We start from the raw sequence: 21,796 nt of genomic DNA, 5'->3' as shown, positions 1-21,796 counted from the left end.
CCTTCAATTTCTTATTTAATTAAACTCATTTTACCACCAGCTGAATCATTTACTTCCTAAGATAGGGTAAATAAATTGAAAAAAGAAAGACCATATAAAAAAAAATGAAAGAAGACAGAAGACACTTTTTTTTTTACATATGTGGAAATGAACTCATGTATTTCTGGTCAAAAATAAATTTCAAATATGATCGGAGAAAAAGAAAGTATAAGTGACAAGAAATATGAAGAAATAAATAACATTTAAAAAAAAAGTTTTCAAGTTTAAAATCTTTGTTTATTACATTTTTGAACTATTGCTATAAAGACGAAAAAAGATTTCCAAAACGAACACTTCTTTCAAATATTATTACATATAATCTCGACTTGTAGAATAGTATACATAATACATTTTCTTTTTTACTATTCACAAAATTTAAGATTAATTTATCATCTTTTTTTAACTGAATAACACAATATTAGTAATTGTGCAATTTTTGTTTTGTTTCAATTTATAGGCCAAGTTTTAAGTCAAAAAATTATAAATCTAAAAAAAAAAATTGATTTTTATGTGATCTAGCATGGATATTGAGATAAAGATTGTTTTTTGTGCAATGCGTATTTTTTAATTTCTTTTTTAATCAGTCTAATTTTAAATGGGGAGGAAGGATAAATTCATGGTAAAATGGACAAAAATAGTTTTTCTTCTTATAAGTTAAGACATATTTTAATATATTATAGGTCTAATTTACAAAAAAGATTTATATCTGTTATTAGTTTTTTGATAAATATATAGAAAAATTGAGAGTAAAAAGTTGAACAATTTTTATTTTCTTGAAATCATAAGATGCAGTTATAACTAAAAACTACGTAACTAATACATACTGATACAGAGTTTATAACCATCTGATTTTGAATTAAAAAGATGGACAAGTTTTGTTTCTACCTAAAAAAAAATTATTTTGATTTAACTCCTAAAAATAAAGCTAAATAAAAATTGAGAGAAAGAGAAAACAAGCTCATTGATTTATTTAAAAAAAATATTACCAGAAATTAATAAAACGAGTTGCTGCACTTTCTATTACTGTACAATTAATGTGAGACAATATCTGAAAGCCATTCTTCGTAGTGTTTTCTCGTTCGACTAGAGCGAATATTGGGACGAGTTTGAGGTGGCAACACACCTCACAATCACTTCTTTTGTGACCAACGAAATTGAAGCGAACTGAAACACGACACGCCTTAGCGCTTACCAATAAATTACAGTTGTAGCACAGTAGTCGAAGATTAAGCGTACCTTTATAAGAGCGCTTCTCAAATTCAATAGATTTATATTTTTAGGACTTTTTACGCAATTATAAAAAATATAAGGACCATTTCGTTACAATCAGTCAATGATTACTATAACTTCTGCAATCGTTATTTATGGTTCTATTATTTAACTAAATTTGGTGAATGCACTTCAAATTTCAATCACTAGTCATTGAATTTTCACAACCTTTTCAAATTTATATTTCTATACTGGAAACGCTAGAGAATATATGTATCTGAGACTAACTACTACACGCGATCTAATTAATATTTCTGAAAATGTGGAAAAGGCCTGCCCTAAAACTTACTAATAAGATGCAACCAGTCAACAGTTGGATGACCTACCACTGCAGTTATGGGAAAATTCATAAACATAAACAAAAAACATAAATAATTTAAGAAAAAATTATCTAAAATAAATTTTAACTTGAAATCTGATTATTTTTTTCACTTTTCTTCTTTAATTCAAATGAATCATCTTCTGAATTAATGAAACAATTGCAGAACAAAATTAACTTGAACCTTTTAAAGAAGTTTTTGACAAACTTTATATTCACTTACACACAAACTGTTTGAGTCGAACGAATTAGAATTGAAAAATATATTATATTTATAAATAACATTGCGTTTACAAAACAATTCAAATTAAGAAATTTAAATAGATAGGTTTTCTTTGCGAACCATTTGTTTCTATTAAACCTGAGACTGTTTCGAGATTTCCGTTCTCAGTCGAGGCGATTATGTCACAAGTTTCCTTTTGTATTATGCCTAACCTAGATAATACTGTCCACCACCAGGTAGACTGGCTGCAGAAAGTTCTATAGGAGAGTAAATCTAGAGGCAGCATGCCTCTGAGTCTCGAACAAAGAAATATGAGGTTAACAAAAAATAAAGGTACTTACGCTATTTTATTCATTTATTTGTAAAGCAAGCAAGTTTTGAAAGACTTGGAAAAAGGCAAAGGTCTAAGACTTCTTTCTTTCAAGGCAGAATCCTTTTTTTTTTTTCTTTTGACCAAACAAAAAAATTCTATGATTGTATTTTTTATATTAAATGTTTTAATATTTAGTTTCTATTTGTAAGTATTTTTACCTGTCAGGAGTCTAAAAAAGCTTGAGCAAAGCAAAATACATGCAATATCACTAAACTTCATTTACTGAGAAAAAGAAGATATTGATTTTGGTTGTGTACTTTTATTCAGGAAAACTTATTCTTTTCTTCTATATTTATGTAAGATTTAAACTGTAAATATAATGATTTTTGCACATTTTGAAAAACTAGGCACACGCTTCTTACTTATTCAAATAAACAACATCACAGATCTATCTGGCACAATTATTATTTCTTTTTTTTTTCTTTTATTTTAATATTCCACTTTTCATAAAAAAAGAGCCTAAAAATGGTATTATGTGAAAAGCAAAAGAAGTGAATGATCAACATAAAAACAATAAATAACGTAGCAATAATTAGGCCTATAACTTAAAAAGACATTTACCTTTTTATCATTTCTTTGAAATTTTACAGGCAGAATTTAAAAAAATATATATATTTATACGACGAAAGAATGTTTAATTGTACAGAAATTGTGAAAATAATTTTTTCGAATTAAGTTAAAAAAAAAAAAAACAAATTAAGGATGAAGTTAAAATAATTGTAATATTAATAATAAATAACAATTATACATAAATAATATTATAAATTGTTAAACAACCCTCCACTGAAGCACTGATGTATCTTTGCCACCAATTGAAATAAGTCTGGTGTCATCGCTAAGAAATGTAACATTTGTCACGTGAGAGCTATGTCCACTGTAAGTATGACATACGGACTGTAAACAAGAAAAGAGAAAGAAAGAGATGAATGAATTGATTGCATAATTTAAGAAATGAGAGGGCAGATTATGCTTAATTTAAAACAAGAGTATTAAATAATAACAACAGGCACTAATGGCCAAGAAATGGCGCCCAGAAATAATAAAATCCATCTGTGGTGAAAGACTCTATTTTGTTACAACATTCAAAGAGTTCATGTGAAAACGTTTTTTACGGATTTTTTGAAACCCGGAATTTGAGGTAAAGTACCTATATACATAAACAGCATTTCAGACGAGAGTTCTCTCTTGAGATCCTTCGATGAAAAGTAAGTTACGTGCCTTTTTAAAAGAAATGTACTAAATTAGTTCAAGTAAATTACTGAAAACTGTAAATCCTATCTAAAAAGTTACACTAAAGTCTAGTGTCTTTCTTGTAAAACGGATTTTTTTAGCAGCTCATTCTATCTTCATTAATACTAAATAGATTATAGGATAACAGACCACAACACAAAACTATAGGTGCAATTTAAGGGAAAACTTAGAAAATCTTATATCCCAGAATTCCTTTATTGGAATTCTCCTGGGAAAAAGTCACCAATAAAAGTTGTAGATCCATCTGCGCGCAAAAAAGTAACCATTTCTTTTTGCAAAGTTAAAATAAAGGATAAGACAACTTATAAGTTACGGACTGGCCCGTAAGGACATCTGATCGAAATTTAAAGTATGAAGTTTACGAAGATATTTTAGTTTTTTAGTTCAACTGTTCTGTTTCAATCAACATACCACAATGTCTACTTTCTAAAACCACTTCGTCAGACTCAGAGGGTCTCAAAATGGATGATCCGATGAAAACTCAAAATAGAAAATTGGTCATGAACACTTCTTAGCATTAGTTTATTAAAGGAAATATTATTATTATATTACAAGAATATTAAAGGAAATTACAAGAATATTAGAGTTAAAGGAAAAAGAGATTTTAAAAAATACTCACTTTTGGCTGGATAGTAGGGAATGTATAAAGTTTAACTTTGGCAAAATCATCAGCGGTAGCCATTAAAGATTTGGAATTCGAAACACAACAAGCATTTACATCGGTTCCATCGGCAGTTTCAGGCCAAATACCAACACTTGTGAATGAAAGAGTGCAATTATGGGTAGCCCATTCAATATCTCTCATCTTTGAAGATTGGGTCACCTGCCTACATAATCCAGCATTCCCTGAAATAAAATAATTTTTTATTTAATAGCTGGTGTAGAACAATTTTCCTAATTTATGTTTTTAAAATATGGTTTGCTGAGTTTATCTCTTAAAAACACTTATTTTGCTAAACATTTCGGTATGGATGTGTGCCCACTTTAGGGTTTATTAGGTTTAGTTGGTTTATGTTCTAGAATTAGCTAAAACTAGGGTCTTAGACAACGCGTCATCTTCTTCTCTAACATAAATCAAGTATTTTAGATTACCCTATAAGCCTAGGATAGGTTTTCAAATAAAAGTATAAAATTAGTTTTATGTTGTCAAGAGACAGTTAAGTTTTTAGATCTTTGGTTTAAAAGTACTTGAGTTGTCGAAAGCGTCTGTTTAGTTCAGTTCTTTCAAGATTATTATAGGAATGTCGCAAAATTTAAGTTCAAAATAAACAATAATTTATTTTTGACTTACAGTAAAGAATCTCGTAATCTCCTGAATTTGATCTTAAATGTTGGCTGTCTGTAGCCCAATCTAAATGAGTTATAAAACTTGAATGACCCTGAAAAAATTAAGCAGAAAATGAATTAATTGTTTTTGATTAACCTAGAATTCCTATCAAAATAGCAAAAAAGATCAACAGTTTTAATGTCATGGTTTATTATTAAATATACAGCATCATATTACTATTTTATTTTTTCATGATTCAACAAGTCAATATAAAAGGTTTCAGTTTATTGGGTCAGAACTACTAAGAGTGCGTTCCACTAAGCGACCACAACGACCACGCTCACGACCGCGGTTTTGGCCGTTCCACTTGCTTGCGAGCGTTGCGATCGAAAATCCAAGTGGAACGGACTGTGGGCGTTTTAACCGTTCATGTAAACATTACATATGGCGGCCTCGAAAATAAGTCAGAAGCTTGAAGAAGTTATTTTTTTTAATTTTAACCCCGTTTATAAGCAGTTATATTAAACTTTATTAATTATTGGTAAAGTTGACTTATATTAAAAGAATATATATAATTCAATTTTTTATATTACATTTTAGTGGAGTATTTATAAAATTTACGTTTAGATAAAATTAAAATGTCTTTTGTCGCAACAGTTGGATATTTATTAATAATGCATTAGAAAGTTCTTTATCTAGTTCCGATGAAGAGTGGAATGTAATTTCACAAAATCGCAATGATAAAAAGCGAAAACTTAGGCCACGTATTATTAGCTATCAGTGTAATTGATCTTTATTCAGATGAAGAATTTAAAAATTATTTCAGGTAAATGATTTTGTGTTATTCAGTGATTTAGTGTGTAAAGGGATAAGTAATTATTTATTTATTTATTTTTTGTAGACTTTCGAGAAACACATTCTATTATTTACATGAGATAATTTTTTCGGGCCCCATATTTTGTTTTAAAAATTGCGCCATATTTCTGAACGCCCACTTCGACCCAGCTCTATAGATGGGGCGTTGTGGGCTTCGCGTGAGCGAAAATAGTGACGTCATCAGTGACGTTTTCGCCACGACCACAACGACCGCGGTCGCCAAGTGGAGCGCCTGAAAGTGTTTTGGTCGTTGTGGTCGCTTAGTGGAACGCACCCTAAGGAGGCTTGGGGACAGGGATAGCTGAAGTGGACATAAACATATATTGTTTAGAGATTGATTGAAGGTAAAGGGTCGTATAAAGTATTTACTCAATTAAAAAAGATAAATGATTGTAGTAAATATTTAAAAATCGTAATTAAATTTATCCATATAAATTAAAAATTAATCATAAGAACTTTTTGGAAATAATTCGAATGACTAGATAGATGCAGTTATCCATCGCTTTGCTCTATCTTAAACGCAAGAAACATATTTTTAATAAAGATTACTTATCAATCTATCTAATTCGAAATACGAATGAACGAAATCGTTATCCGCCATGAAAATTAATATTCAAAACTAACATAACCATCCTCAACCGACATGATACAACAAAAATAATGAATCGAAGAGTTCAGTGATTCGAATAAATTTTAAACGTAAAAAAAAGAAAGAAAAAAGTATTTAAAATCAACACTTTTATTGGTGTACTCTTTGTATTTGTTTGTAATTTTAGCAAGCCCTGATAAAGAAGAAGAAGGAAAAAATCTATCATTAAAAGAAAATAATAAAAACTGACTTTTACTGAAATTTTAACAAAGACAAAGAGAGGTGCTTGCTTCCACTGTTGCTTTAAATATCATAAAAAAAGAAAGAAAGTGAAATTAGCGTGAAGAGTACAGTAAATCTGAAGTGATGTGCCTTAATTGAGTAAATTAGTAACTTAAAAAAAGGACCAGTTGTAGAAATTACATTTCGATAAATCTAACTTTGTTTTTTTATTTAGAATTGAATAGATATTTGTTAAGAATTCCACTAAACTATATTATAAAGAGATAAATTTGCTGTTTCAGAACCGAAGGAACATAAGTTCCAATTCACTCATTTTTAGGACAACCAAAAGAAAAACAGTCCAATTTACAACTTACTTAAAACTAATTAATAAAAAAAAAATATTAATAATAAGGTGTCATCAAGAAATTTTACAGGTCAAAAACAATGTGATTTCTTCATATACTTCGCAACACAAATTCATATACAGTATTGTCGACAACAACAGAAATGAATGAGTATTCTAATTAAAAACATACATATATATATAATAGCCTAGTACCGGCCCCTCAACTAACCTAATTTAATATATTCAACATAAACATTATTTTTATTGATTTACATTTATTGTTCTTTAAGAAATTCAAATTTCTGTACTAAAATAAACCCTTTCCCACACAGTGCAGGGGCTTTTTAAGCTTTCTTTTAGAAAAAAAAAATTTTTTTTGAACCACCCAGACTGCTGACGTTTTTATGATAGTCATTCACGAGTTTGGAACTAATTCTTTAATAATGATTCAAGCCCTTTATGACTCATAAAGTTCACCAATTGATTTAAAAATTACCAAATTTTGTGTAGAATATGGTAAATGAATTTTTAGGGATAGACTTTAAAATGAATTTTAATAATTCTTTGCACCAGCGTCTATTTTTTTTCTGTACTAAAAGAATAAGAATTAATAAAAATTATTCATTAATTTGTAACACAATAAGTATGCCAAAACACTTGTCATATTTTTTGTAATTAACAATAAAATAAGGGTGGGTGGTACACACATTTTTACGAATCAAGCGCAAAATTCAAAAATGCTTCATTTCTACACATGCATTGTTTATTAAAACTATCTATGGTTGTGCTTCTTCATTAAGTATATTTTCGTTCTGTTCACCTGTTCAAATGTGCGAATGATGTTTCATGATACTTTGTTTTTTAGTGCCTCATTACAAAGTGGCATGCACCTATTAATATTTATTTAGGGAAAAAGGAACCTTAAATAATAATAATAAGAATAATAATGAAAACTTTAATGAAATCTTAAAGAATAACACCACAAAGGACTAAGATTGTACAACACAGACATCTACGAATTCTTGGATTTTCTCAAAGTAATAGTTTTGCATTTTCATTGAAAAAAAAAATCTCAACGATCTAACAGAGGGTTATTTTTTCAAAAACTAATAATTAGGTAAATAATTAAATGGAAATGTTAATTCAGGCTAATAATGCAATCTCCTTTACTAAAAAAATAATAAATAAATTAAAATATTCTGGTGCAAAAAAAGAAAAATCTTAGCAATTTCAGCTGTGTGTTTAAATTATTTCTATAAATTTATGTTTTTACTCATTCTTACCACTCGTAAAAGGAATTTATGAATTTATTATTTTGAGATAGGCTAATCAAATTACAGTAAGTTAAAACTAATATTTTGCTTTAATGCCAAGATGGGATTCGCTTTTAAGACATAATTAGCCTCCCGGAAGGATTCACTGTTTAAATTTTTTTAGGGATTTGAAATTTCTAGAAAAAGCTATCAGTATTGCATTTGCAAGTTTAATTTCCATAAATTAATTATCAACTACAACTATCAGTGAATAAGTCACACTGCTATTGAGCAGGCTACTGGAAATGAGGTGAACCAAAATACACGACAAACAAGAAAGATGAACATCTCTTTTGAACATAAGATTTGTATAACCAAGCAAGCTTTGTTTTGTCCGCTGGACGTCGACCTTAAAGTTAAACTCTGTCGGATGTTTCATGAAAGGTACTAGGAATGATTACGTTCCAGAAGTGGTAACGGGAGAAGTGCCCTTTTTTCCGTTGAATGCCAATGTTGCTTTCAGTCACCAGACGGATTGGATTTGGACAAGGCCAGGAAAGAGATTTGCCACCCGTAGTATTTCCCCAGAAGTCGCTTTCTAAGGCGGTAATGTTTATATCTCAAATGAGTAGGATTCCTTTTTTTAGCACCAGAATAAACAATTTAAATAGAATCAAACAAACAAAACATCAATAAATTATTTTCCATTGAGAGTTTTTATATTAGGATATTATTAAGGAAGTGCTCAAATATTTTAGTAAAACAAATCATTGTTACGTATTATACTAAAGCTTAATTTTTGTTTCATAAACCCTATTGAAATCGAGACAAACCAATAATGTGATCAGTGTACTCGTGGTCTTCCTTTTCTTCTTGTCACTCTAACAGCAGCGTGTTACAAACACATCATTATTTTATTTTGAACTATTCTAATTTTTTGTTAATTAAATTAGATTATCATTATTATTTTAATCAAATAAATTTAGTTAATTGAAAAGACTAAAACTTAAGATAATTAATAAAGGACAGTTGTTTAACAAAAAGAATAAAAAAACAAAAAACTGCTGAAAAAGGATACAAGTGTATGAATTTTGTCAAATTAAAAAGATTATTTTATTATTTTTTTATCCCACAGCCAGGATAGACATAATTCTCAAAAATATCTCTTCACCTTATGGATAAGAGGTGGCCAAAAAGAGCCACTCTCAGTTCATCTGGGGAGGCCTTCATTTAGAAGAGAGCGGAGAAAATCCTCTCCCAATAATCCAATAATCACTGGCACTAACGAATAATTATTCATACTAGCTAATACTTCCTTAGAGAGACTGGGTAGGTAACATACATGTATGTAAATTATAAAATTTTACTAATATGACTAATTCAACAATTTTGAGGTTAAAAAACAAATCTTTATTGAGAAAAAATCGTTACTAAACCCACAAGCCTTAACTTAAATTATGAAGAGGCTTTTTAGGCATTTTTCATTTCAACTTTTTTCCTTACTTTTTCTCATTTCTATTTGAAAAACGTATAATGAGTTTACCTCTTGAAATGCCTTTTAAAATGCAAACTTATTGTGTGTAAATAACCAAAAAATCCTAGAAAATATCAACGTCGGAAAAAGGGAACTATTTTTGGAAAATTTACAGTTTAAATAAACTTATATATGTACTTACCGTACATCTTCCAATCCTATTGTAACGTCTAGGGGTGTCCCCGACTTGATAAACGTAGATATTATTATCTCTGGATCCCAATGCAAGCAGTTCTCCATTTGGAGAGAAACTAACGACCTAAAACATTTAAAAGAATTATAATCTTACTATTATTATTTATCGAAGAGGAGTACCTTAGCCTTTCATTATCCGAATCCCCTTCAAGAGCAAAAAGTAACATTAGTATGGAAGTAATACGTTGTAGTGGTGAGCTAAAAGTTTGACTAAAATAGCTGCATATATCAACTATCTATGCAGGCTCTATCTACGTACGGAGCGTGTCAATGGAAGTTTTGCTAGCCTTTAGGAGTGCCACTATCCCTGAACTGTAGAATTCTCGAAGTAAAGGATAATAATACTTTTTTACTTACCAAGTCACTTAAAGGTCTATACATGATGTATGTATGTAAGTGATTCATTAACCTTCTTTTTGATTCTCATTTGTTTTTAAAGTTTAGTTTTCATTGAACGGGATTTAATTTAAATGTTGATGTTTCAAGTGACGTCTTCGATAATATAATATATGATTAATATTGAACTGATTCTGTCATACCTGAATTGGTTCATTGCCATCCGTGTGAGAAGCAGTAACCTCTCTGGAGTCAGCATCCATAAGTAGCCACTTGCCAGATACACAACCCACCACGACTGTCTGACCATCAGGTGAGAATGTGGCACTCTGAGATTGCTCCTAAAGATAAAAAATGTATTGGGGTTAAATTGCAAACTTCACTTTGGGTTCGAAGATAACGTCATCTGTCATCAAATTTTTTAATTTTTAGCTTTAAAGAATTTTTCGACCTACCCCAATATCCTTGCTCCACACAACAGACCGAGCTACAGCATCCCACAGCTGTATAATACAATCCCAAGCGGATGTAATGAACTGCTGTAAAGAAGGATGGGCAGCCAGTGCCCACAGTTCTTCTGTATGACCCATAACAACAGAGCTAAAGCCCAGTTCTAAAGAGCCTGCAAGTACACAATTTCTTGTAGAGCCAACAAGAAGTTGAGAACCACGGCCTTCGGTCACGGTACGAACACCGCCAACATGGGGAGCCAACTATAAAAATTCAGATTTCATTGGTATTAGATTTTTTTTTATTTATTTAGGGACGATTATTAGGGAACATATTAAAGCTTTAACACTAACGCGTGTTTCGTAGCCAGAAGGTTGAAGATCTGGATCAAGTTGTTTTATAATACCATCTTTACCACCTCCCGAAACAACACTTCCTTCCTTCAGCACACAGAGTGTAAATATTGGGCCTTCGTGAACTTTGGTAATAATACGAGAAATTGTATTGGTACCTAAAATAGAAAAGGGAGTTTTAATGTACAAAATTCTTTCAATACACATTTAAAAACATGACGGACATACTCTTACCTCTAGGCCATACTATAATATTTCCATTACTGTCCCCAGTAAGAACATCACCTGTTTGTGTGAAAGCAAGGCAAGTGACATATTTAGGTTTATCACGGTTTGCGAAAACGCCCATTCGTTTATACAGAGCTCCAGCTGCGTCCAACGACCAGAAACTTACGTGACCTTTGCCACAAGTAACTATACATCCACGATCCAATGGATGAAATTCTGCGGCAACTACAGTATCTACGGAACACTTTATCACAAACAGAATTTGTTAATAAAGAAAACTACAAGTTGATGATATATATATATTTTTTTAAATAATGACAGAGACTGATTAAATAGATCTTTGACAAAGTTGTATAATCAAATTACATGGTATTAAATAGCAGTACGTTGTTACAGGTTGCCCATGTCTATGAAGATGGAACTGCCAATATCGTAAAGTGACGCATTTAGTAACTAAACCTTTGTTGAGGAACGGCCTGAGATTCCTCACTGCATCCTTAACCATGGAAAGAGCAATCCTGCAGTCTACCCTTATCGTACATTTCATCCATCACACTGGCCTTAGAGCCTGGGTTAGAAGACACTGCGGCGTTAATGATGATGAAATTGTGGACATGCTAGCTAAAGAAGCGGCGCAAGCTGAAAGGCTTACCGTGTCCACAACTGACCACCGATTAATTCGCCATTTTTTTGTGAACCCGAAAAATGATAAAATGCTGTACGAATGTAGTGACTAAATTAAAAGAAACTGCAATAACGGACCACTTTTTTACCGATCTTTGTCAAAGAATATGAACATCAAATGGTTAACAATGTTTAGCCAAAAAAAATTATAATCATTCTTAAAAATACAATTAATCTAATTTTTAAATCTTAACATTTACTAAATTGTAAAGAAGGCAATTAACTTACTTTAGTTTCTGTAATTTTCTGGCCTTTTTCACCCTTCTGCCAATCCCAAACGGAAATATTATGATCATTAGCTTCATCAACAGCGCAGAGGAGTGTTCCTCCATCCTGTAAATATAAATAATTTAAGTGCATAAGAATACCATTATTTCTACTAACGTAAGTGACAGACACGATCTTACTAACAGCTTTTGAAAAAGATAAACAGCAAACTGAACCCTGGAAATCTCCGAGGCCAATAACTGCTAAAGTTGCTAAAGAAACGGAATTCCATACTCTGACATGTGGTCTACCTTCTCGAGAATCATGTCCGGCAACCTGACCCGTTGCAACTAACATTTTGTTTGGATGTATCGACATACTGGAACAAAAATAAACAAATTAAATCTTAAATGAATTTAAAAAATAAAGGGCATTTCAGAAAACTTACAACTGGGATTTGGGGGCTAAAGAAGTGTTAACTTTTCTCCAACCACACCCAGTGCAAAAATAAAGGTTTTGCAGGATAAGTGAAGGTAGGTGATAGTGTGAGAGGAATTCCACTAGGACAAGGTTTTCCACTAGAATTTAAGAAGATTTAGGCGCCACGGAAGCCGAACAGTGAAAGGAGAGGCCTGCAAAACTAGAAGAATAGTGATCTTTTGTTCAATTACCGGTATAAGCTTTGGATTTTATTTAATGATTTATAAGAGAAATTTATTTATAAAAGTATGTTTGCTAGTCTCCTCTGTTAAAGGCACCTTGCAGTTGTTCGTAAAGCCCGCCTGAAAAAATAGGCATTACTTCATTTACTTTCGAAAGATCATACGAATATAAAAACGAAAGTACAATGCCAAATCTTGGAAATCAATATTTTATATTATAAAAGTGAAAAATTTATTATTATTTTTTTAGTAGTCATCAGAAAAGAGAAATTTATAGTCAAGGAAATAGAGAGAATCCCTACTACTTTAAAGCGTGAATCATCATTCGTCGTTCTACTTAATTAACGTCAGACAAGGACAATCTGTCGCCTTAAAAAAAAGAAAGAAGTTTTGCTTTAGATTACATAATTACAACGTATTTAAACTATTAAAGCTATTTTCTGACAGCTTCTTTAAACAAAACCTTAAAATTTTTAATTTCAATTTCGTCCTTCCAGCAATAATTTTTTTGGTTACGATTTGATTACAGTTCTAAATTTACATAATGACTAATTATGAAACCAACATTTAGAACAATAATAACATTATTATCATTTAAACTGCTCTACTAACCATTTAACATCATCTGTGTGTCCTAAATAGTGCCTTTGATTTTGCTCCTCAACATTGTACAGTACCACGACTGCAGCAACAAAATATAACATTTCGCCAGTCGGTAGTAGATATAAATTTGAACGACAATCTCTTCCTCTATATCCATAACTTTATAAAAATTATCAGTCAAGGAATTTATATTTTTATTTATACATTTTTATGTATACGCATATTTTTTTAAAAAAAACAATTTTGACAGCACTTATTTTCTAAATAATTTAAAAAATGGATTAATTATATTAATGGATTAAATTATAATCTTTTATAAAAAATCTAACATGACAACCTACTTTCATGCTAGCGACATTCATTAGTAAATGGGATGAATGCTCTAACAATAATCAAAGACTTAGATCAATAAAATCAAGGCTTTTCATTGAATAAGATCGTGTTTCGCGATAAATGGGGTTGTTACTTTCCGTGAAAGGGAAATCGATAAATGTCAAAGAATCAGTGGTAAGAAACTGATGAATGATGAATTAATGAACTCGTGTGTTTATTTTCATTATCACCACCCAGAAGCTGATAAAAGGAAGAATTGCAATTGTGTTCGATTTTTTATTCGAGTTTATTATAGACATCGTAGCCAGTGCAGAACAGAACAAGCCAATTAAATATACTATAAAAAAAATCTGTAGCTAGCAATCAAAGGAAACGAAGTAATTATTCTTAAGAGAACAGCATTTTACATTTGGGTCACCTAGATGCTTCTACTGAATTTCTATTCAAGGAAAAATTACACTTTGAGATTATTATCTTAATTTTTGCACAGTGAATCGATAAAGGTTTACGGCTAAACAGTAAACCGTTAATACTTTAAGTTTCGCCAGTAAAATAATAGTTACCAACAACATTTATTTACTTTTTTCTTGAAAGAACAGATAGTTTACCCTTAAATTAGTAATAATTTTAATTTTAAAGATTTTGATATAAATGCTTAACGTTAAATCGTTAACGTTTCCTTAGTTTAGCTGCTTCATAATTTAGCCATCGATCGAAAAACAAAAGTGACACGGTATATACAGTGTACTGGATGTTTTTTAGCATTACTGTTCATTTGCAACTTGAAGTTTTATGGCTATCCCCTCTATTGCTTAACGATCTTTTCTGCAAGTTAGGGAATCATTCCTTATTCCTTACTGGATCACTGAACTGAAGCGTCTTATATTAGTTTAAAAAAAGAAGTAACTAATAATTAAAAAAATGGAATTTCAAAAGGATACACCCATTCAAGTTTCAGTCTTTGCTGAGGCGGAGCGGCTACTTTAGTCACATCGTAATTTGAGATTAAATCTGATGGTGCATACAGTATAACTGGACGGCCTCGGAGATACATCTTCAATGTTCCTTCTTCCTCATTATAAACAGCATCTCTTGTACTAGAACAATAAAGAAGTTATTTAACAGTTATTTTTGTCAAAATAAAAAAAAAGTTAGGCTTTTCTTTAAATTACAGTCCCTAAGTTTTCTGTAATAGACAATTATTATTTAATTAAAAGGTTAAAAAGCCAAATGATTGTTCCATCCATTTTTCCTCCTCTTTAGAAGTTGCAAACAACAATAATAAAACAGAATTGCACCAATTTACTGATAAGAGATACCAAAACTTTCGAGATATAGACTTCCTCTAACCATTTCCTTTACAAATTTTAACCAAAACCCTAAAAAATGATTAAATTTTTTAAAGTACATTTAAAAATGTATATTTCGGTTCAGAATTACTTAATTATTGCCTCGAAAAACATCTGCGATTTCAGGTAGGACAAACAGTCGTTCACCAGAATAAACTAGTATGTTTGGTTCTTTGAGGGAAATTATTTGTTGCGTGAATTTCAGTTTCAATTCAGCTTATCAGTACATATTCAGCGGTTAACACTTATTGGGCAAAACGTTGGTAGAAAATAAGTTTTTTAAATTAATACTAAAATTCAATAATAAACAACTTTTAAGAAAACTATGCATCATTCTGCTGCTGTTTATCATAATTAAACAGATCTACGTATGAATGAATGAGTCAATACTAAGTTATTCATTTGTAATAACAGATAGAAAATTACATTTCGTTCTCTTTGGAAAAGCCAAATCACAATAGTGCATGTGTGAATGAGATGGTATCAATTTCCTGTTGCTGATTTAAATTGTGCACAGCACATACAGAGAAAAGAAGTTAACAACGCCCACAATTTATTTTTACAAACCGTATTTAAATTGTAGCAATTTTACTTTTATGTTCGATTAAACCAATATAGAACTGAATGTTATAAATTGAATTATTTAGGGAATAGGACAAACAAAACGTTCGTTAATTCAAATTAGAAATTAATGTGGAATGATAATATTTGGAAGGGCATATTATAAAATTGACCATAAAATAATTAAAATACTGAATTTCCAAATAAATACCAGTTAGAAACGTGTAAAATGATTAAATATCCAGAATTAGTTATAGACGTAAAATATACCAAATTATTACCTGTCCATATTCTGCAAGAACCGGTTCAGTGAACTTGTTCACAAACTGTTTAAAAAAAAAAAACTACGATGATTGGTCAAACGAAAGTGCAACGTCGTGGTACACTGTTGCACTGTGGTTTGTACGAGGTGGACTGGAACATATCCACGGGATTGTATCAGAGTTTAATAACAATTTGGAGAGTGGGGGCATGTACACCTACTCGCTGATGCACACCATCACAAACATATTATATATATATATCTTTTTTATTTCTTTATAGTTTTTAATATGCTTTTACAAGGTCAAGATCATTTGAAATTACCCTATAATGACTCATATTTCTTTTTTAAAACATCTTTCATTTAATAGGTCTTATTTTTTGTGGTGTCAAAGTTTGGAATAATTCCTCTCACACACGCAGTGCGGGAGTGAAGCAACAACTTGTATTTGCATTATTACCGCTTTGAATGGAATTAGAAAACAGAATTTACGATAGAGAGCTAAAAGTTACTAATTTAGTGCATTATTTTATTTTCTACCAATTAAGAGTTAAGGTACATTATAAAAATATACATTTCTATTCAGAATTCCGTAACTATTGCCTCGCAGAACACCTGCGATTTTGGGTTGAGCCCGAATTAGAAGAAGCAGACGTTCATCGGAATAATAATAAACATATATGTTTAGTTACTTAGGGAAATAAGCTTACCTACGTAAGAATTGATATTGAAGTGCTACCTCCTTATTTTATTTAATTCCCCTTTTCGATACTAGTGCAGAGTGAGACGTAAGCATAAGTCGAAATCTCTACACCAAACTGATTACTCTACCTCTGTTGATGGATGAAAATCCGAAACCGGCTACGGATACAATAAACATTCGTCTACAACGGATAAAATCAGCGATATTACCCAGCTCCTGCGGACCTAATCACATTTTCAACAAATACTAAATTATTACGTACACATCTTTTTCCGTTTTTCGAAGATTTACCCGGCAATAAGTCTCACCATTTTCTTACGAATGTATTCATCAATTGATATTTTGAAAAGAAGAGTCAGTTCTACATGAATTTCTGTCAGTTTGTTGTTGATGTTTGTTAGTATAGTTGTAGGTCTAAGTATCTAAATTCTTTACAGCTTCCTCTTTTTTGCGTCCAAGGTTACTAACTGGTTACGAATGAACAACTTCGGTGGTTTAATTGACTTCTTAAGGTGAATATTTGAGTCCTACATTTTTTGGGATTTAAGATTATTTGCCATCTTGTTTAGATTAAAATTAAAAAGCTAAAAATCTCAATTCAATTGCAAGTCATCTTTTTGTAAGCGTCTAATAAGAGGAAGTCAATAAGAATGTTGAACTAATATTTAAAATTTAATGAATTGTCTCAAAAGGTAAAGATAAATCTCTGGCCTTAGATGCTGAGGCGTCTCAAATTAAATGAAACAAAAATCTATCATTCTTTGATACTACTTTTGTGTTATCTTGTGCAAAATTATTATGATCTGACGAACAAACTGTTTTAACACTCTAACAGTGCACAAGCAATACACATCAAAAAATGAACATGCATTTATTTATAGAAAATAAATAAATAATAATAAATATATTATTGAAAATATTAATATTGAAAAATAAAATATAATTTTTAAAATTGTTAAGGGCTTACAACTTCTAATTCAGTTATATGCCATCCATGCTTATGAAATCGGGGAAACAAATATTCTAATTTTCGAATAGTAATATAAAAAAATAAGTAGAGCTGGACTAGAATTCCACTTTTTGATGATATTACATTGTCGAGTCTTGCAGGCGGCCAGATCAAAGTTCTACGATCCACTCAAGAACCATTACCAAATACACCAAGAAAAAATAAAATAAGTGTATAAATAAAATACAATTTTACAGCTTTTGCACGTCAATTTTCGCAGTAGGCGTAAATAATGTCAATAAAATTTGAGTGATAACGTGGTAAAAAGTTTTATAAACCTTATATAAAACATCTTATAAATACATAGACTTGGCGTTGTAAACCTACGCACAAGGAAAGCAAGGCTTAACTGGGATAAATAAAAAGTATGAAGTAATACATCTGATTGTGATTTCTTTAAGTGGGTAATATGAATGACAACTAACTTAGAGATGCAGTAAATAAATCTTCTATTAAATGGATAATTCTAATTCGAAAAAGAACACATTATTTTTTCATTATTTATTTATTTTTTAAATGAAATAAAAAATAAAGGTTCACTGGAGTATATTAATTTTTCTGAAAAGTGAAATTTTTCACTACATTCTATATATTATTTACGCCACGAACATTTAGATCTATAACTCTTTAAGGACAGTATTAAAGTTGAATGGGAGGTCTTTTCAATTAAATCATTTGGGTGTTATGTGCGGTTACACTATAAGCTATATAATGTTAGTTACAATTAAATATTTTGTGAAGTTCAAAAAATGGCCTTCAAAATGTATCCTTGACAATTGGAAAAGAAAGTCACGAATTGCAATCTGACTTATTTCATTTTTTTTTTTTGACAGATCATAAATTACAAAATTCAAGGAATAAATTTTGAATCGGGATAAGATTTAAGGATAAGACCGTTTAATTTGAATGTAAATTTCAGTTAGAAGAGCTAGTACAATTTTTCAGCAAGTCATAATCGTGGAGAAGATTTTAACGTGATTAGAGAATTAGCAGGAGAAAAGCACTAAACAACAGAGGGATGGGAATCGAAACGGTTGACGAAGGCAGGATTTTAAAGTAAGTGTGAATAATTAAAAAAAAAGAAGTGCTACTAACCCATGCTTGAGTACGGGACCGTTGTTCTGTTGTGGTCGCATGTGCAAATTGAACAGTGATTTTGCTGTCAGCCTATAGAATTGGTTAACAAAACGACAACATATCAAACAAACATAAAACAAAACATTCCTAAACGCTAACTTTACAACAAAAAAATATATTTTTTTAAAAATACAACTAATAATAAGATAAATAAAAACTAATTCATGCTACCTAACAAAAAAAAAAAGAAAAGTGCTCATCTCAATTGTGTTTGCATCTATCATGCTTAATTTGAAAAATTAAATAAATAAACGAGAACATTGAACTATTAACATATTTTGGATATAATCATGCAAAAAAAAAGAAGTGTTTTTGAGCTCTAGATGTAGATGTACGAGGTGTGTTCAAAAAATAAGGTGAATTTTCATTTTTCTTAAAAAATATTTATTTATTCATCGATTTTTATTTTGTCTCCTTCAAAGTAGTCCCCCTCAGATATAATACATATGTGCCAGCGTTTTTTCCAATCCTCGGAACAGTTCTGATATGCACTTTTTGGTATGTCCTTGCGCTCTCTCAGCGATTCGGTTTTTATCTCCTCAATCGTCGCAAATCTCCGTCCTTTCATGGGTCTCTTCCTTATTTTTTGAACATACCTCGTATTTAATATTACTCCTCCCTGAATAATCGACTCATTGAATCATATTATTCCAGTAAATTAGAAATGGCGAAAGTGGATCTTTTAACGAAGTCCTACATCTGCAAAGCTTTTAAAAACAGAAGTTCTCTTAATCAATACTAAAAATAAGATTTGCTGTGCCGTTTTGTAAAGAAGAATTATTAAAAGTATCCTCTAGAACTTAATATAAAAAATGATCTACTACTTAAGTATGACATTTTAGTATTATAACGTCATTAAGTTTTACTTTGTAACATCATGCCTATTTATACTTATGACCTACTGAAGATAATGTATTCTTTCTTAATATTTTTTGTTTTTCAAACAGGTATCCGTTCATAGTTTGTTTTAAGACATTCAAAAAAAATTCACAGTAAATTTTTCATTATTTAAAGAAAATATATTAAATTTAAATGAAAGACACATTTAATAAAATTGCCCAGATTAGAATAAATGAAATAAATTATAGTAAAAATACTTAAAAAACTATAAAATTAAAAGTAGAATATTCTTTCAAAAGCACTTAATCTTCAACAGTTCACAATGTCTCCGCTCAGAGCGACACTTTCTACGCAGAAAAATCAATGACAACAGGGTATTTTGCAAAAATACCTCTTATTTTTGTAATTCTAATAAAAGAAAGGTTGAAAAACAAATATTATTAAGATCTTAATATCATCGTTGTGTTTAGAATAATTTTGCGTTTCATCGGAAAATATTTCAGGGAACTTTGCGATATCTATATAGTTTTCTCTCAACGGAACCAGGCTCAGCCGACGGTTCTTGTAGTTTTCCAGCATATTACTTACAAATCCATTCGGTTAGCCACAGCCTTAAGGTTTAATCCTCGAGGTTCCGCCAGTAATTTGCGCACAAGTCTCGACCCAACTTGGATAAGAGACCATGTCGACTTAGCCTATGTTCTTAATCCTTTTTATTTGGGCCATAAAGGACCACTTTTTCTAACTACATCTAGTACCGTAATAGAAAATGGTAACCTGAGACAGGACCAGAATTTTTCGTAGTTGTTTGAAGAGCAATTAGTCCTATTTTTTTTAAAAAAAATTTTCATTCTTCTAACATTTTAATTATTACCTAGAAGAGTGTGTAGGCGTTACTGGCGTCGAAGGATGATGATTTTGAAAATCACCAGTGGATGACCATCTTTTAGTCAAATTTCCTCGACCGCTACTACTTCCATTGGTAACTGGTGTTCCTGTCTGGTAAATATGATGATGATGATGATGATGATAGCCCCCATTTGTGGTCGGATTACCACCTCTGGGGACTGGTGTTGGTGGCGGAGAGACGGAACTTGAACTCGGCGAATCTGAATGGAGGGATCCTGTTGACTGGTAATGTACACCTCTCCTATTTAAAACAAAACAAAATATTTAAAAAACTTGCGAGCCCTAGCCAGTAATTATTGACAGAATGAAATAAGTAATAATTGTAAATTCACCTTTGCGGCAATGAAGTTGGAGTACAACTTTGTACTCTCCTCACGGCTTCTCTACTTTCAGGACTATTGTTTGTACTTCTATACCTTAGACTACCGCTCTGTAAACTGGCATGGTTGTTTTGGGTTACTGCAAAATAATTAAACAAAAATTAATTAATTTTAATGTAAAACATGAATCAGGAATAAAAGAGACAATTGTTAGAATAACGTGCCCTTTATTTTTCTTTTCAGTATCGAAAGTACTTAGTACACTTTTATAACTCAGATTTAAGCAGCGGTTTTTTGATTTAGTAATTTGATGACGTTAATGCCACAATTAAGGAAGTTCACAATGTACGAATAAATATAATGAGTAGCTATTGTAAAAATGTATTGAGTTTTGAAAATTTTGGATTTTAACCACATTGAGATCCCCACAAAACAATTTACTGAGTGACTGGGCAGCACAAATAAAATTTGATAATCGTGGAAAGTTAAAAAAATCGGAAGAGGTTTTTCAGTTTATTAACAATTTTCTCAAAAACTACACTTAACACTTTCTTTACAATTCAAACGCCAATCGTAACCATGTAGACTTACAAATTTTATTCTTAGTAATATTTTCCAAGGCACACCTTTTGTTTAAAGCAATGCTAGGTGAAAGATGGTGTTAAGCTTCCCTTTGAAGTATCATTTAAGCGTAATGTGCAGCCTCATTAGCTCTATGAAAAAAATTATACTTTTTAAGGTGGGCTCTACGTCCAGCTATGTCAAATTAGGAATAATGAATGGAAGCAATGCAAGCACTTTACTCAAATTTCTCATGCTAAATTCCAGGACCAATTAGCACTGCAGTGATGTACTGACAACATTGTGGACGTCGCCATACAATTTGTACGTTACAATAATATAAATCAAGTATATAAATAATTATTTGAAGAAAATCTATAGAACCACTTTATAATGAATTTCAAAAAATTTTTCGTACAAATAAGATTTTCGAGGTGTAACTGGATTTAAGTTTAATAATGAATTAGGGCAGCTGGTTTTGTTGCTTGCCTCCACCGATATTATTTTTTTCCATTTATTTCCAAGTAAGT

The 21,796-nt window shown here is 30.7% G+C and overlaps 1 protein-coding gene across 9 annotated transcripts in view; it reads right to left on the bottom strand.

Annotated features, from left to right (window-relative positions):
- Positions 1-2,187: 2,187 nt before the first annotated feature.
- Positions 2,188-21,796, bottom strand: part of LOC141453200 (echinoderm microtubule-associated protein-like 2) — an 88,284-nt gene continuing 68,675 nt past the window's right edge. For 7 of the 9 annotated variants that reach the window (XM_074126109.1, XM_074126103.1, XM_074126108.1 and 4 more), the window contains 16 exons: positions 20,718-20,844; positions 20,351-20,626; positions 18,595-18,666; positions 14,557-14,712; positions 13,292-13,441; positions 12,222-12,396; positions 12,039-12,143; positions 11,133-11,370; positions 10,899-11,056; positions 10,551-10,808; positions 10,299-10,436; positions 9,707-9,823; positions 8,864-8,911; positions 4,766-4,853; positions 4,094-4,320; positions 2,188-3,117 (listed from right to left, as the gene is read on the bottom strand). In XM_074126109.1, coding sequence (XP_073982210.1) covers positions 2,992-3,117; positions 4,094-4,320; positions 4,766-4,853; positions 8,864-8,911; positions 9,707-9,823; positions 10,299-10,436; positions 10,551-10,808; positions 10,899-11,056; positions 11,133-11,370; positions 12,039-12,143; positions 12,222-12,396; positions 13,292-13,441; positions 14,557-14,712; positions 18,595-18,666; positions 20,351-20,626; positions 20,718-20,844 — 2,459 coding nt within the window. In that variant the 3' untranslated portion in view covers positions 2,188-2,991. The remainder of the gene's footprint in view (positions 3,118-4,093; positions 4,321-4,765; positions 4,854-8,863; positions 8,912-9,706; positions 9,824-10,298; positions 10,437-10,550; positions 10,809-10,898; positions 11,057-11,132; positions 11,371-12,038; positions 12,144-12,221; positions 12,397-13,291; positions 13,442-14,556; positions 14,713-18,594; positions 18,667-20,350; positions 20,627-20,717; positions 20,845-21,796) is intronic. The other 2 variants (XM_074126113.1, XM_074126107.1) reach the window with 2 other exon arrangements.

The sequence above is a fragment of the Rhodnius prolixus genome, unplaced genomic scaffold, assembly GCF_049639745.1.
Source record: "Rhodnius prolixus isolate KJV_2025 unplaced genomic scaffold, Rpr scaffold_3, whole genome shotgun sequence".
NCBI classification, from domain to species: domain Eukaryota; kingdom Metazoa; phylum Arthropoda; class Insecta; order Hemiptera; family Reduviidae; genus Rhodnius; species Rhodnius prolixus.
This window is presented reverse-complemented; position numbering and strand designations above follow the sequence as displayed.